Raw genomic sequence first — 17,663 nt, 5'->3', positions numbered from 1 at the left:
CGGTAGTGGGGAAAATACTAGAGTCCATTATAAAAGATGTAATAGCAGAGCACTTGGAAAACAGTGACAGGATCGGACAAAGTCAACATGGATTTACAAAAGGTAAATCGTGCTTGACTAATCTACTGGAATTTTTTGAGGATGTAACTGGTAAAATAGATAAGGGAGAACCAGTGGATGTGGTGTATCTCGACTTTCAGAAGGCTTTTGATAAGGTCCTGTTTAAGAGATTAGCGTGTAAAGTTAAGGCACATGGGATTGGGGGCAAGGTACTGACTTGGATAGAGAACTGGTTGGCAGACAGGAAGCAAAGAGTTGGAATAAATGGGTCTTTTTCCGAGTGGCAGGCAGTGACTAGTGGGGTACCGCAGGGATCGGTTCTAGGACCCCAGCTATTCACAATATATATTAATGATCTAGACGAGGGAACGAGATGTAATATTTCCAAGTTTGCAGATGACAGAAAGCTGGGTAGGCGTGTGTGCTGTGAGGAGGATGCCGAGAAACTCCAGTATGATTTGGACAGGTTGGGTGATTGGGCAGATGTATGGCAGATGCAGTATAATGTGGATAAATGCGAGGTTATCCACTTTGGTGGCAAAAACAGGAAGGCAGATTATTATCTGAATGGCAATAGATTGGGAGAAGGGGAAGTGCAACGAGACCTGGATGTCCTTGTGCACCAGTCGCTGAAGGTAAGCATGCAGGTGCAGCAGGCGGTTAAGAAGGCAAATGGTATGTTGGCCTTCGTAGCGAGAGGGTTCGAGTACAGGAGCAAGGATGTAGTTGTACAGGGCCTTGGTGAGACCACACCTTGAGTATTGTGTGCAGTTTTGGTCACCTTACCTGAGGAAGGATGTTCTTGCCATGGAGGGAGTGCAGCGAAGATTCACCAGACTGATACCTGGGATGGCAGGAATGACGTATGAGGAGAGATTGGGTCGATTGGGCTTATACTCGCTGGAGTTTAGAAGAATGAGAGGGGATCTCATTGAAACTTATAAAATTCTAACAGGACTAGACAGACTAGATGCAGGAAGGATGTTCCCGATGGCGGGGGAGTCCAGAACCAGGGGTCACAGTCTAAGGATAAGGGGTAAGCCATTTAGGACAAAGATGAGGAGGAATTTCTTCACCCAGAGAGTGGTGAACCTGTGGGATTCTCTACCACACAAGGCAGTTGAGGCCAATTCATTAAATATATTCAAGAAGGAGTTAGATATATTTCTTAAGGCTAAAGGGATCAAGGGATATGGGGAGAAGGCAGGGACAGGGGACTGAATTTGGATGATCAGCCATGATCTCATTAAATGGCGGAGCAGGCTCGAGGGGCCGAATGGCCTCCTCCTGTGCTGTAACTATTCTATGATTAGCGACTATCTAAATATTTATCAGACCCCCACAAGCGGAAATTGTTGATGGAATTGTTGAGTAATAATTATAAATCGTTACTGATAATTGGGGCAGAACATACAGGATGATCACTGGGGCACCATGGCGATTTCTAAAACGGCCTGTCGCATTAAGTCTGCCACCCACCCTGGGTGTATCTCCACACTCTCCGTTCCCACGCCACTGACTCCATCCCTCTCCCTAACATCTGTCTGGGGCTGAACCACACTGCTTGCAACCTTGGTGCCATATTTGACCCTGAAATGAGCTTCTGACCACATATCCACGGTATAACAAAGACTGCCTACTTCCACCTCCGTATCATCGACCCATCTCCGCCCCTTGCGTCAGCTCACCCGCTACCGAAACTCTCATCCATGCCTTTCTGACCTCTCGACTCGACTATTCCAACGCACTCCTAGCTGATTCCCACATTCCACCCAGTGTAAACTTGAGGTCATCCAAAACTCGGCTGCCCGTGTCCTAACTCGCACGCAGTCCCGTTTGCCCATCACCCCCCCGTGCTTGCAGACCTACATTGGCTCCCGGTTAAGCAGCACCTCGATTTCAAAATTCTTATCCTTGTTTTCGAATCCCTCCATGGCCTCGTCCCCTCCCTATCTCGGTAACCTCCTCCAGCCCCCTACAATCCTCGCTATCTCTAACCTCCTCCCGCCCCCTACAACCCTCCCTATCTCTGTAACCTCCTCCAGCCCCCTACAATCCTCGCTATCTCTAACCTCCTCCCGCCCCCTACAACCCTCCCTATCTCTGTAACCTCCTCCAGCCCCTACAATCCTCGCTATCTCTGTAACCTCCTCCCGCCCCCTACAACCCTCCCTATCTCTGTAACCTCCTCCAGCCCCTACAATCCTCGCTATCTCTAACCTCCTCCCGCCCCCTACAACCCTCCCTATCTCTGGAACCTCCTCCAGTCCCTACAACCCTCCCTATCTCTCTAACCTCCTCCCGCCCCCTACAACCCTCCCTATCTCTGGAACCTCCTCCAGTCCCTACAACCCTCCCTATCTCTGTATCCTCCTTCAGCCCCCTACAACCCTCCCTATCTCTGTAATCTCCTCCAGCCCCTACAACCCTCCCTATCTCTGTAACCTCCTCCAGCCCCCTACAACCCTCCCTATCTCTGTAACCTCCTCCAGCCCCTACAACCCTCCCTATCTCTGTAACCTCCTCCAGCCCCTACAACCCTCCCAATCTCTATCCTCCTTCAGCCCCTACAACCCTCCCTATCTCTGTAACCTCCTCCAGCCCCCTACAACCCTCCCTATCTCTGTAACCTCCTCCAGCCCCTACAACCCTCCCTATCTCTGTAACCTCCTCCAGCCCCTACAACCCTCTCAATCTCTGTTACCTCCTCCAGCCCCTACAACCTTCCCTATCTCGGTAACCTCCTCCAGCCCCTATAACCATCCCTATCTCTGTAACCTCATCCAGTCCCTACAACCCTCCCTATCACTGTAACCTCCTCCAGCCCCTACAATCCTCCCTATCTCTGTAACCTCCTCCAGCCCCTACAACCCTTCCTATCTCTGTAACCAACTCCCGCCCCCTACAACCCTCCCGATCTCTGTAACCTCCTCCAGCCCCTACAACCCTCCCTATCTCTGTAACGTCCTCCAGCCCCCTACAACCCTCCCTATCTCTGTAACCTCCTCCAGCCCCTACAGCCCTCCCTATCTCTGTAACCTCCTCCAGCCCCTACAACCCTCCCTATCTCTGTAACCGCCTCCAGTCCCTACAACCCTCCCTATCTCTGTAACTTCCTCCAGCCCCTACAACCCTCCCTATCTCTGCAACCGCCTCCAGCCGCCTACAACCCTCCCTATCTCTGTAACATCCTCCAGCCCCCTACAACCCTCCCTATCTCTGTAACCTCCTCCAGCCCCTACAGCCCTCCCTATCTCTGTAACCTCCTCCAGCCCCTACAACCCTCCCTATCTCTGTAACGTCCTCCAGCCCCCTACAACCCTCCCTATCTCTGTAACCCCCTACAGCCCTCCCTATCTCTGTAACCTCCTCCAGCCCCTACAACCCTCCCTATCTCTGTAACCGCCTCCAGTCCCTACAACCCTCCCTATCTCTGTAACTTCCTCCAGCCCCTACAACCCTCCCTATCTCTGCAACCGCCTCCAGCCGCCTACAACCCTCCCTATCTCTGTAACCTCCTCCAGCCCCTACAACCCTCCCTATCTCTGTAACCTCCTCCAGCCCCCTACAACCCTCCCTATCTCTGTAACCTCCTCCAGCCCCCTACAACCCTCCCTATCTCTGTAACCTCCTCCAGCCCCCTACAACCCTCCCTATCTCTGTAACCTCCTCCAGCCCCCTACAACCCTCCCTATCTCTGTAACCTCCTCCAGCCCCCTACAACCCTCCCTATCTCTGTAACCTCCTGCAGCCCCTACAACCCTCCCTATCTCTGTAACCTCCTCCCACCCCCTACAACCCTCCCTATCTCTGTAACCTCCTGCAGCCCCTACAACCCTCCCTATCTCTGTAATCTCCTTCAGCCCCACAACCCCCTGAGATATCTGCGCTCCTCTAATTCTGCCCTCTTGCGCATCCCTGATTATAATCGCTCAACCTTTGGCGGCCGTGCCTTCAGCTGCCTGGGCTCTAAGCTCTGGAATTCCCTCCCTAAACCTGTCCCGCCTCGCTACCTCGCTTTCCTCCTTTAAGACGCTCCTTAAAACCTACCTCTTTGACCAAGCTTTTGGTCACCTAACAACTCCTTATGTGGCTTCGTGTCAAATTATGTTTGACAATCGCTCCTGTGAATTGCCTTGGTACGTTTTATAAAATGTAAGTTGTTGTTGTTGTTGTTGTAGCTGCCTTTGGTCACCTAGAGTGCAATTGCAAACTTCAGGCTGAGGGTTAGGTCACCCCAGCACAAAAAGCACCTCATCCTTTGTTTCTTTTACTGTTGTTTACATATCAGACAACAAAAAAGTAAGTGACCATTGAGTGCAAGATATATATTTTATATAAACATACATGTACAAGACTGGCTGATATCCAGTGGCGTTGCTCACGTGCGAGTCGGAGGACGCAGTTTTTTTTGTAACAGTGGCGGAGTTGTTATTAACAAAGTGTGACATGGAAAGCGTGACAGGAAGTGCGTGTGACAGTCGACCGGAAGTGCACGTGGTGCGCGACAGGAAGTGTGCGTGACAGTCGACAGGAAGTGCGCGTGACGCGCGACAGGAAGTGCGTGACACAGTCGACTGGAAGTGCACGTGGCGCGCGACAGGAAGTGTGCGTGACAGTCGACAGGAAGTGCGCGTGACACTCGACAGGATGTGCTCATGACATGCGACAGGAAATGCTGCAAGACGTTTACCGTATCACACTTGCAATCAACAAAGATGTTGATAGTTGAACGGAGCTGTGTCTACATCAGCAGAAACGCTAATGATGGCTGTGTTTCTGGCGATGGGTTGCACTCTGAGTCAGCAGGTCGTGGGTTCAAGCCCCCACTCCAGGGATACGAGCAGCATAATCCAGGCCGAAACTTCCGTTGCCAGTACTGAGCGAGCCACGCTCTGTCGGAGGGGCAGTACTGAGGGAGTGCTGCACTGTCAGAGGAGCAGTACTGAGGGAGCGCCGCTCTGTCGGAGGGGCAGTACTGAGGGAGCGCCGCTCTGTCAGAGGGGCAGTACTGAGAGAGCGCCGCACTGTCGGAGGGGCAGTACTGAGGGAGCAATGCACTGTCGGATGGTCAGTACCGAGGGAGCACCGCACTGTCGGAGGGGCAGTACTGAGGGAGCGCTGCACTGTCGGAGGGGCAGTAAGGAGGGAGTGCCGTACTGTCGGAGGGGCAGAACTGAGGGAGCGCTGCACTGTTGGAGGGGCAGTACTGAGGGAGCGCCGCACTGTCGGAGGGGCAGTACTGAGGGAGCGCCGCACTGTCAGAGGGGCGGTACTGAGGGAGTGCCGCACTGTCGGAGGGGCAGTACTGAGGGAGCGCCGTACTGTTGGAGGGGCAGTACTGAGGGAGCTCTGCACTGTCGGAGGGGCAGTACTGAGGGAGCGCCGCACTGTTGAAAGGGCAGTACTGAGGGAGCGCCGCACTGTCGGAGGGGCAGTACTGAGGGAGCGCCGCACTGTCGGAGGGGCAGTACTGAGGGAGCGCTGCACTGTCGGAGGGGCAGTACTGAGGGAGCGCCGCACTGTCGGAGGGGCAGTACTGAGGGAGTGCCGCACTGTCGGAGGGGCAGTACTGAGGGAGCGCCGCAGTGTTGGAGGGGCAGTACTGAGGGAGCGCTGCACTGTCGGAGGGGCCGTCATTTGGATGAGACGTTAAACTGAGGCCCCGTCTGCCCTCTCAGGTGGACGTGACAGATCCCGCGTTCTCGACCGCCCGATCTCCTGACTCAGAGCCGAGCGTACGACCCACCGAGTGACGGCCGCCTGCTCCAGGTCGATCGCCCGTTAAACAAAGTCTCTGTCTGCAAACCCCCACACCCAGCCACCAACGAAATGTCCACGGTTCGATCGCCCCTTTCCGAGCCTGATGACGTGACGAAAAAATAAATACTAGTGCGAGGTTTCCAGTGCTCGCTCGGTTGACCGCCCGTGCCTCAGTCCCCGCCCTCCGCCGCTTCACGCGGGACGAGGAACAATCCACCGTCCGGCGCCTGCTGCAGCCAGAAGTCCTCGGGCGAGTAGGGGCGCCCCTGGGCATCGCGGAGCGCACCGAAGACCCGCTGCCGCAGCTCGCCCATCTTCTGGCGCGCCTGGCGCAGGGCGTGGTCGAAGCCCTCCCGCTCGCCCGCGAGCCGCTCCCTCTCCGACCGCAGGCCCCCCAGCTCGCGCTCCAGCTGGGCGATGTTCTCCAGCTTGCGCTGGCGGCAGTTCTGGGCCGCCACCTTGTTCTTGCCGCGGCGCCGGATGTCGCGCACCAGGGCCAGCTGCGGCTCGCTCAGCCGGTGGCGGCCCACCAGCTCGTTGAAGTCGTCGACGGGCAGGTTGACGATGGTGTCGGTGGAGAAGGGGATGCGCATGGCCTGCGCCCGCCTCTCGTCGCGGCTGCAGCTGCTGTCCCGCTTGGCCCGCGAACAGGGTGCTTGGACGGGGCCCTCCCCGGAGTCCGAGTGCTGGGGCAGCGGTGGCAGGCCGCCGTAGCACCACTGCCCGTGGAAGTCGGGCCCGGGCCCCCAGCCCACTGGCTCCGCCAGCCCGTAACCGTCCGGGCTGGAGTCCAGCGAGAGGCCGGAGTCGGACTCCGCGTCCTCCCGCCTCTTGGCGACCGGGCCTGGCATCTGGCGCTCCCCCAGCAGCGGCGGGTCCCCCAGCAGGCCGCCGAGCGACAGGCAGCAGGGTTCGGGCGGGCCGGCGGGCTCGTATCCTGATGCCCCCAGTTGCCGGCCCTCGTAGGGTGGGGGATACCCTGTGGGCGCGGACGTAGCCGCCATCGCGTTGTGGCCGGGCCAGGCGGAGGCGGCGAGGCCGTACGGGTCAGGGAGCGGGAGGTGCGGCGCTCCAGCGTAGAACGTGGGGTCCGACGCTATCTCGCCATTCGTGTCCAGACCCTGTAACCGAGACACAGAAAGAGAGAGAGAGAGACGGATTAACATAAGAACACAAGAAATAGGAGCAGGAGTAGGCCCTTCGGCCCCTCGAGCCTGCTCCGCCATTCAATGAGATCATGGCTGATCATCCAAATTCAGTACTCTGTCCCTGCTTTCTCCCCATATCCCTTTAGCCTTAAGAAATATATCTAACTCCTTCTTGAATATATTTAATGAATTGGCCTCAACTGCCTTGTGTGGTAGAGAATTCCACAGGTTCACCACTCTCTGGCTGAAGAAATTCCTCCTCATCTCTGTCCTAAATGGCTTACCCCTTATCCTTAGACTGTGACCCCTGGTTCTGGACTCCCCAGCCATCGGGAACATCCTTCCTGCATCTAGTCTGTCTAGTCCTGTTAGAATTTTATAAGTTTCAGTGAGATCCCTCTCATTCTTCTAAACTCCAGCGAGTATAAGCCCAATCGACCTCATCTCTCCTCATACGTCATTCCTGCCATCCCAGGTATCAGTCTGGTGAATCTTCGCTGCACTCCCTCCATGGCAAGATCATCCTTCCTCAGATAAGGCGACCAAAACTGCACACAAAACCCAAGGCCCTGTACAACTGCAGCAAGGCATCCTTGTTCCTGTACTCGAACCCTCTCGCTACGAAGGCCAACATACCATTTGCCTTCTTAACCGCCTGCTGCACCTGCATGCTTACCTTCAGCGACTGGTGCACAAGGACACCCAGGTCTCGTTGCACTTCCCCTTCTCCCAATCTATTGCCGTTCAGATAATAATCTGCCTTCCTGTTTTTGCCACCAAAGTGGATAACCTCGCATTTATCCACTGATGTGCCTCAATAATTCCGAGACTCGAAGGTAGCAGAACAAAACAAGGCTTTTATTAACTTAGAACGAAACACGTAAGCGAGAGAGATGTCGTCCTTCTGGAGATTGGGGCTAGACTGAAGCTAGCTTACAAACGGGGCCAGGTATGGGCGGAGCCCTACACACAGCACATTCCAGTATACAATACAGCACATTCCAGTACACAATACAATGAGATCTGGGGGAAGGGAAATGACACTGAAACCGATCTCAGTCACAGGCAGTGATGAATGGAAATATTTCATCACATTCGCCCCTTCTATAGATTTAGTCTGTTCGGGGGTTTGATAGTCCTCTGCGACCGACGTGGCTGTTGCGGTGCCGCGGGTGTCGGCTGGGTGTCCCCGGTAGCCTCCTGGGTCTCTGCCGGGGGTGCCGCCAGGGTTGTTGAAGGGGTAAGTTGGTGGGGGTGCCGTTGGTCGGTGTTCTTCCGGGGGTGATGAAAGAGTAGTGGGTGGGTAAGAGTTGCTGTGATCGTCGTTGCCGCTATTGCCGTGGTTGTTGTCGATGCCGGCTGGGGCGACGTCTTTTATGGACACGGTGTCCTCCCTTCCGTCGGCGTGCCGGACATATGTGTATTGGGGGTTGGCGTGGAGTAGGTGTACTGGCTCCACGAGAGGGTCCGTCTTGTGGCCCCTCACATGCCTTCGCACGAGTACCGGACCTGGGGTGGAGAGCCATGACGGCATGGATACGCCTGAGGTGGATTTCCGGGGAAAGACAAACATTCGTTCATGAGGCGTGGTATTAGTGGCCGTACACAATAGCGACCGTATCGAATGGAGCACATCTGAGAGGACTTCCTGCCAGCGGGAGATAGGGAGGCCCTTGGTCCTTAGAGCTAGAGTGACTGCTTTCCATACTGTCCCGTTCTCTCGCTCCACTTGGCCGTTACCCCGGGGGTTGTAGCTGGTGGTACGGCTCGTGGCGATCCCCCTGGACAGCATGTACTGGCGTAGCTCTTCACTCATGAAGGACGCCCCCCTATCCGTATGGATGTAGCTCGGCATACCGAACAGGCAGAACAGGCTGTTGAGGCATTTAATGACCGTGGCGCTGGTCATGTCTGGGCAGGGGAAGGCGAATGGGAACCGGGAGTATTCGTCCACAATGTTCAGGAAGTAAACATTGCGGTCGACGGACGGGAGGGGGCCCTTGAAATCTAAGCTGAGCCGCTCAAAGGGCCGTGTAGCTTTGATTAAGTGGGCTCTATCTGGGCGGTAGAACCGAGGCTTGCACTCAGCGCAAGTGCGGCAGTTCCTGGTCAGGGACCGAACTTCCTCAATCGAGTAGGGTAAGTTACGGGACTTTATGAAGTGGAACAGCCGCGTGACCCCTGGGTGGCAGAGGTCGTTGTGGAGGGTCTGTAGCCGATCCCCGGTGGCGCTGGCACACATCCCTCGTGAGAGGGCGTCAGGGGATTCGTTAAGGGCCCCTGGCCGGTAAATGATGTTGTACTCGAAGGTGGAGAGCTCGATCCGCCACCTAAGAATCTTATCATTTTTAATCTTCCCCCTCTGTTTATTATTGAACATAAACGCTACCGACCGCTGGTCGGTAAGTAGGGTGAAGCGTTTGCCGGCTAGGTAGTGGCGCCAGTGGCGCACTGCCTCCACGATGGCTTGGGCCTCCTTTTCCACGGAGGAGTGTCTGATCTCGGGCCCTTGGAGGGTCCTCGAGAAGAAAGCTACGGGCCGCCCCGCCTGGTTGAGGGTGGCCGCCAAGGCGAAGTCAGACGCATCACTTTCCACTTGAAAGGGAGTGTTCTCGTCCACTGCCTAGCGTGGCCCGCTCAATATCCTGCTTAATGCTTTTGAAGGCGGCGTGGGCCTCAGCAGAGAGCGGGAAAGAGGATGCTTTCAAGAGGGGGCGGGCTTTGTCGGAGTAGTTGGGGACCCATTGGGAATAATAAGAAAATAACCCCAGGCATCTTTTCAGGGCTTTGGGAGTGTTGGGCAGGGGCAGCTCCCGTAGGGGGCGCAATCGGTCGGGGTCTGGTCCGATTTCCCCATTCTCCACCACGCTGCCTAGTATGCAGAGGCGCGTGGTGTTGTAAACGCACTTGTCCTCGTTGTAGGTGAGGTTGAGTTTTTGTGCGGTTTTCAGGAACCTTTCGAGGTTCGAGTCGTGATCCTGCTGGTTGTGACCGCAGATGGTGACGTTGTCGAGGTAGGGGAAGGTTGCCTGCAAGTGGTGGTCATCGACCATGCGGTCCATCTCCCTCTGGAAGACCGAGACCCCATTCGTCACCCCAAAGGGGACTCTGAGGAATTGGTAGAGGCGTCCGTTCGCCTCGAAGGCGGTGTACGGGCGGTCCTCTGGTCTGATAGGGAGCTGGTGGTACGCTGACTTGAGGTCGATGGTGGAGAACACCCGGTATTGGGCGATTTGGTTCACCATTTCTGATATGCGGGGTAGCGGGTAGGCGTCTAGTAGGGTGTACCTGTTGATCGTTTGACTATAGTCGATCACCATCCGTTTCTTCTCGCTACCCCTTACCACTACCACTTGGGCGCGCCACGGGCTGTTGCTGCGTTCAATAATGCGCTCTTTCAGGAGCCTGTCTACCTCGGTCGCGATAAACCGCCTGTCCTCCCAGCTGTACCTCCTGCTTTTGCTCGCTATTGGCCGGCAGTTAGGGGTAAGGTTCGCGAATAGCGAAGGCGGCTTTACCTTCAGGGTAGCCAGACCGCACACTGTGAGGGGCGGCTGGGACCCACCGTACTTGAGCGTGATGCTTTGGTGGTTGCACTGGAAATCCAGGCCCAAGATCACGCTCGCACATAGGTTCTTCATGATTAATACTTTAAAATTATCATATACAGTTCCGTTAACGCACAATTGTACCGTGCAGTAACCCAGAATGGTCGATGTCTGGGTTTTGTCAGCCATAGAGATGGTACCCTGAGTAGGGACCACCTTTAGGGAGAGTTGTTGTGCCAGTTCTGGGTGGATAAAGCTCTCCGTGCTTCCACTGTCAATTAAGCATTTAACCCGGCACCCGTTTACCTCGATGTCCACCATTGATCTGGATAGCGGGTGCGGCCTGGTCTGGTCCACTGTGACCGATGCCACTGTAGGGCCCTGATCGATACAAGATGGCGTCCACGCTGTCTGCTCACAAGATGGCGGACCCCACGAGGTCGGGCAAGATGGCGTCCAAGATGGCCGCTCCCACGGCGCACACGCGGCGGTGGCGGGTTTTCCGGCGGGGTTCCCTCTGCACACCTTCCCGAAGTGCCCCTTCTTACCGCACTTAAAGCAGGTGGTGCCTTTCGCCGGGCACAGGTTTCTGGTGTGCTTTGGCTGCCCGCAGAAGTAGCAGTTGGGTCCCTGACGCGTCGCGGCTGTCGTAGGGCTTCTGGGGGGAGAGCGGGGCCCAGCCGGTGTCGGGCTGTCGGGCGGGGAAGATGCCTTCCAAGATGGCGGCGCCCTCAGTGCACACGTGGCGGCGTGGACGGCGCGGGCTGAAGAGTAGGCGTCCGAGTTTCTCTGGGCCACATCCAGGGATCGCGCGGTGTCCGCAGCCTGTTTCAGGTCCAACCCCGTTTTTTCCAGCAGTCTTTGCCGGATGTAAGTGGAGCTGAGGCCTGTGATGAAGGCATCGCGAACAAGCTCGTCAGTGTACACCGCGGCTTTTACATCTCGGCACTTGCAGTCTTTGCCAAGCATTTTCAGGGTGCTTAGGAACTCCTCCACCGATTCCCCAGGTCGCTGTGCGCGGGTGGCGAGCAGGTGCCTAGCATACACCTCATTCGTAGGCTGCTGGTAATGCGCCTTTAAGATGTCGCAGGCGGCCAGGTACGTCTCGGCGTCTTGGATGAGGGGGTAAACCCGGTGGCTTACCCAATTCCGCAGAATTCCGAGTCTCATCCTTGCAGCGTCCGTAGCGTCTTTGACGGCTGCGGAATTGTCCAGGAAGAATTCCATACACTCAAACCAGTGTCCGAAGCGTGCTGATGTGTCCGGAGCATGTTGATCCAAATCCAAACGTTCGGGTTTCAGGAGTTGATCCATAGTGTTGAAAAAATAAGTTAATAAAATTGATGTGCCTCAATAATTCCGAGACTCGAAGGTAGCAGAACAAAACAAGGCTTTTATTAACTTAGAACGAAACACGTAAGCGAGAGAGATGTCGTCCTTCTGGAGATTGGGGCTAGACTGAAGCTAGCTTACAAACGGGGCCAGGTATGGGCGGAGCCCTACACACAGCACATTCCAGTATACAATACAGCACATTCCAGTACACAATACAATGAGGTCTGGGGGAAGGGAAATGACACTGAAACCGATCTCAGTCACAGGCAGTGATGAATGGAAATATTTCATCACATCCACATTATACTGCATCTGCCATGCATCTGCCCAATTACCTAACCTGTCCAAATCATACTGGAGTTTCTCGACATCCTCCTCACAGCACACACGCCCACCCAGCTTTGTGTCATCTGCAAACTTGGAGATATTACATCTAGTTCCCTCGTCTAGATCATTAATATATATTGTGAATAGCTGGGCTCCTAGCACCGATCCCTGTGGTACCCCACTAGTCGCTGCCTGCTATCGGAAAAAGACCCGTTTATTCCAACTCTTTGCTTCCTGTCTGCCAGCCAGTTCTCTATCCAAGTCAGTACCTTGCCCCCAATCCCATGTGCCTTAACTTTGCACGCTAATCTCTTATTCCGCCCCTTGAGCCTGCTCCGCCATTAATGAGATCATGGCTGACGTAAGGAAACGACTGGGCACTTGGTCTAAGCGTTAAACAAAGCTTTAATCAACTGCTTTACAGCATGGAGGTCTAGTTGTGTCCTTCACTAGTTCCTGTTAAGAATGTCCTGAGCAAGCTGGGCTCATGCCCGAGTATTTATACTCTCCCTGGACAGCGCCACCAGCAGGTCGCCCAGTATTATTTCATAAGTCACTTCCACATGTCAATGGCTGAACCAATTTTGGGCTCAACTCCTCTTTCCTGCCCGCTGCCCATAACCATTGACTCCCCTGTAGGTCAAATATCTCTCTACCTCCGCCTTGAATATGTATTCAGCCTCCACAGCTCTCTGGGGTAAAGAATTCCAAAGATTCACAACCCTCCGGGAGAAGAAACTCCTCCTCATCTCCGTCTTCAATGGGCGACCCCTTATTCTGAGACTCATTGAAACTTATAAAATTCTAACAGGACTAGACAGACTAGATGCAGGGAGGATGTTCCCGATGGCCGGGGAGTCCAGAACCAGGGGTCACAGTCTAAGGATAAGGGGTAAGCCATTTAGGACAGAGATGAGGAGGAATTTCTTCACCCAGAGAGTGGTGAACCTGTGGAATTCTCTGCCGCAGAAGGCGGCTGAGGCCAATTCATTAAATATATTCAAGAAGGAGTTAGATATATTTCTTAAGGCTAAAGGGATCAAGGGATATGGGGAGAAAGCAGGGACAGGGTACTGAATTTGGATGATCAGCCATGATCGCATTGAATGGCGGAGCAGGCTCGAGGGGCTGAATGGCCTACTCCTGTTCCTCTCTTCTATGTTTCTATGCCCCCCTCGTTCTAGATTCCCCCACGAGGGTAAACCCTGTCCAGCCCCCTCAGAATCTTTCAATAAGATCACCTCTCATTCTTCTAAACTCCAATGAGCATAGGCCCAACCTGCTCAACCTTTCCTCATAGGACAACCCCTTCATCCCAGGAATCAACCTCGTGAACCTTCTCTGAACTGCCTCCAATGCAAGTATATCCCTCCTTAAATAAGGTGACCAAAACTGTACGCAGTACTCCAGGTGCGGTCTCACCAACGCCCTGTACAGTTGTAGCAAGACGTCCCTACTTTTATACTCCAACCCCCTCGCAATAAAGGCCAACATTGCATTTGCCTTCCTAATTACTTGCTGTACCTGTATGCTAACTTTTTGTGTATAATGTACGAGGACACCCAAATCCCTCTGTACACCAAAGTGGATAACTTCACATTTTCCCACATTATACTCCTTCTGCCAAATTCTTGCTCACTCCCTTAAACTAAAGCATTAGTTAGACCTCAGCTAGAGTACTGCGTGCAGTTCTGGTCCCCACATTACAGGAAAGATGTGATTGCACTAGAGAGGGTACAGAGGAGATTTACAAGGATGTTGCTGGGAGTAGAGAATCTTAGCTACGAGGAAAGACTGGATAGGCTGGGTCTGTTTTCCTTGGAACAGAGGAGGCTGAGGGGAGACCTTATTGAGGTGTATAAAATTACGAGGGGCCTAGATAAAGTGGATAGAAAGGACCTATTTCCCTTAGCAGAGGGGTCAAAAACCAGGGGTCACAGATTTAAAGTAATTGGGGGAAGGTTTAGAGGGGATTTGAGGGGAAATTTCTTCACCCAGAGGGTTGTGGTGGTCTGGAACTCACTGCCTGAAAGGGTGGTAGAGGCAGGAACCCTAACCACAATACAATACAATACAATACAAATCGCTTTATTGGCATGATAAGGTACATCTTATGTTGCCAAAGCATCAAAATACATTTATGGTTGAACACATAAACGCGGTTCCATTCATACAGTGTATAAACAGGTATATCCCTGAGTTTATAAATATATTTTCGCCTTGTTTATATATACTCTTGTCTTAGTTTACTGGTTGTCCCTCTGTTCATGGCAAGCTGTAACATAGTGTGCCGCCAGTGTTACACAGCTTCTCTCCTCCCCCAGTAGGAATGGGAGTTTTTGGTTGTCAGTCAGATTTCTGAATTCAGGGCATATTTGTGAGAATTTTTGATAGAAATTCTCTCTGATGCCCTGATATTTTCCACAGGCTGTGAGGAAGTGCATCTCTGTCTCAACTACTCCCTGACTGCAGTGAGAGCATATCCTGTCTTCTCTTGGCAGCCTGGTCTGCCTGTGTCTGCCTTTTTCGATCGCTAGGCTATGTTCGCTAAGTCTGTACCTTGTCAAGGTTCTTCTCAGTTTGTTATCCTTTACCATGGTCAGGTAATCAGCTATGTTGTATTGTCTGTTTAGGGCCAAGTAGCAATTGAGTTTGCTTTGGGTTTTTGTTGTTTCTGCCCAATATGACACATATTTTTCCTTTTGCTTAGCGACGATTGTGTTGGGTCGAATTCTTTGTGTTACCCTGTCACTGTCCTGGGGCTGGTTATTGTTAGTATTGTTATTAGTTACTTTATTGAGTCCCAGGACTAGTTGACTGAGGGTATTCTTCTTTATGGTCAGCTCTTGGCATTTCAGGGCGTCGTAGTGATAGCATTGGGGGTTGCTCATTTGTAGGTGATTCCAAAATTTGGTGGCTCTTTTTTGGATAGTGATTATTAATGGGTATTGGCCTAGTTCCGCCCTGCATGCGTTGTTTACTGTTTTCCTTTGAGTCCGGAGGATACTTTTACAGAATTCCGCATGTAGGATCTCAATTGGGTGTTTGTCCCATTTTGCAAAATCTTGTTGTGTTAGTGGTCCCCAGACCTCACTGCCATAGAGTGCAATTGGTTCAATTACTGATTTGAAAATTTTGAGCCAAATGCTAATTGGGATTTCTATTTGGATTGATTTTTTGATGGCATAGAAAGCCCTTCTTGCTTTCTCTTTCAGTTCATTCACAGCCAGTTTGAAGTTTCCCGTAGAACTGATTTTTAAGCCCAAGTATGTGTAGTGAGTGGTTTGTTCAATTTTGGTTGTTCCTACTGTGAAATTTATTGTGGGTCCATGTTGTTTGGATCTTTGCTGGAACACAAGGACTTTGGTTTTTTGGGGATTTATTGTCAGGGCCCAAGTCTGGCAGTACGACTCCAGCAGGTCCAGGTTCTGCTGTAGACCCTCCTTAGTTGGTGACAGCAGAACCAGGTCGTCGGCATAGAGGAGGAATTTAACCTTGGATTCATATAGGGTGAGGCTGGGTGCTGTAGATTGTTCAAGTAGTTTTGCCAATCCATTAATGTAAATATTAAAGAGTGTCGGTGAGATTGGCGAGCCCTGCGTCACCCCCCGCCCCTGTGGGAAGTATTTTGTTTGTTTGTCTCCAATTTTAACTGCACATTTATTGTTTGTATACATTGATTTAATTATATCATATGTTTTACCTCCTACCCCGCTTTCGATAAGTTTCAGGAATAAACCGTCATGCCAGATGGAGTCGAAAGCCTTCTGGAAATCTACAAAGCATGCGTAGATTTTGCTTTTGTTATGGTGAACGTGTTTGTCAATTAGGGTCTGTAGGGTGAAGATATGATCGGATGTTCTATAGTTTGGCAGGAATCCAATTTGGCTTTTACTCAAGACATTGTGCTCTTCAAGGAAGTTTATAAGTCTTTTGTTTATGATGCTACAGAATACCTTCCCCAGGTTACTGTTTACACAGATGCCTCGATAGTTGTTTGGGTCGATTTTGTCCCCACTTTTGTATATGGGTGTTATGAGTCCTTTGTTCCAGATGTCAGGGAAATAACCGACACTCAGAACCAAGTTGAAGAGTTTTAGGATAGCCAGTTTCAGTTTGTCGTCTGCGTGTTTAATCATCTCGTTTAGTATGCCGTCTGTCCCGCAAGCTTTTCCTGGTCGCAGGTCCTTGAGTTTAAACTTGGATGTGCACTTGGGATGCTGTAACCTGCAGGGCTACGGACCGAGAGCTGGGAATAGGCTGGGATCGCACTTTGTTGGTCGGCGCGGACACGATGGGCCGAAATGGCCTCCTTCCGTGCTGTAACTTTCTATGATTCTATCTATATCCCTTTGCAGACTCTGTGTGTCCTCCTCACAACTTGCTAACCCACCTATCTTTGTATCCTCCACTATTTTGGTTACAGTACACTCGGTCCCTTCATCCAAGTCATTAATACAGATTGTAAATAGTTGAGGCCCCAGCACTGATCCCTGCGGCATCCCACTAGTTACAGATTGCCATCCTGAAAATGACCCATTTTTCCCGACTCTCTGTTTTCTGTTAGTTAGCCAATCCTCTATCCATGCTAATATATTACCCCCAACACCATGAGCTCTTATCTTATACAATAAACTTTTATTTGGCACCTTGTCGAATGCCTTTTGGAAATCCAAATACACTACATCTACTGGTTCCCCTTTATCCACCCTGCTCATTACCTCCTCAAAGAACTCTAATAGATTTGTCAAACACGATTTCCCTTTCATAAAACCATGTTAACTCTGATTGTATTATGATTTTCTAAATGCCCTGCTACTGCTTCCTTAATAATGGACTTGAGCATTTTGCCTATGAGAGATGTTAGGCTAACTGGCCGAAAGTTTCCTACTTTCTGACTCCCTCCTTTTTTGAATAAACATTTGCGGTTTTCCAATCCACTGCGACTTTTCCAGAGTCAAGGGAACTTTGGAAGATTACAACCAATGCATCCACTATCTCTGTAGCCACTTCCTTTAAGACCCTAGGGTTAAAGGAAAACTCTCCCGGTCTCGACTTCACCATTCACAGGCCTCACAGATACAACATAGCTCTTACTGTCTGTGGGGGTGAGTGTCTGTGTGTTCGTGTGTGTGAGGGTGTGTGAGTGTGTGTCTGTGAGAGTGTGTGTGTGTCTGTGTGAGGGTGTGTGTGTGTATGTGTGAGGGTGTGTGTGTGAGAGTGTGTGTGTGAGTGTGAGAGTGTATGTGTGTCTGAGTATCAGGGTGTGTGTCTGTGTGTGTGTGATGGTGTGTGTGTGAGAGAGTGTGTGTGTGAGAGTGTCTGTGTGAGTGTGTGTGAGAGTGTGTGTCTGTGTGAGTGTGTGTGTGTGTGTCTGTGTGAGTGTGAGAGTGTGTGTCTGTGTGAGTGTGAGAGAGTGTGTGTCTGTGTGTGTGTGACGGTGTGTGTGTCTGTGTGTGTGTGTCTGTGTGTGAGGGGAGGG

The 17,663-nt window shown here is 52.2% G+C and overlaps 1 protein-coding gene across 1 annotated transcript in view; it reads right to left on the bottom strand.

The window, feature by feature from the left end:
- Positions 1-4,385: 4,385 nt before the first annotated feature.
- LOC147097203 (transcription factor NF-E2 45 kDa subunit-like) overlaps positions 4,386-17,663 on the bottom strand; it is a 40,890-nt gene continuing 27,612 nt past the window's right edge. The window contains exon 4 of the mRNA XM_085973086.1: positions 4,386-6,944. Within this exon, the coding sequence (XP_085829212.1) occupies positions 5,994-6,944 (951 nt within the window). The 3' untranslated portion in view covers positions 4,386-5,993. The remainder of the gene's footprint in view (positions 6,945-17,663) is intronic.

Source organism: Somniosus microcephalus, chromosome 33, assembly GCF_052327205.1.
Source record: "Somniosus microcephalus isolate GS21.2 chromosome 33, FLI_Smic_1.0, whole genome shotgun sequence".
In the NCBI taxonomy this organism is placed as follows: domain Eukaryota; kingdom Metazoa; phylum Chordata; class Chondrichthyes; order Squaliformes; family Somniosidae; genus Somniosus; species Somniosus microcephalus.
This window is presented reverse-complemented; position numbering and strand designations above follow the sequence as displayed.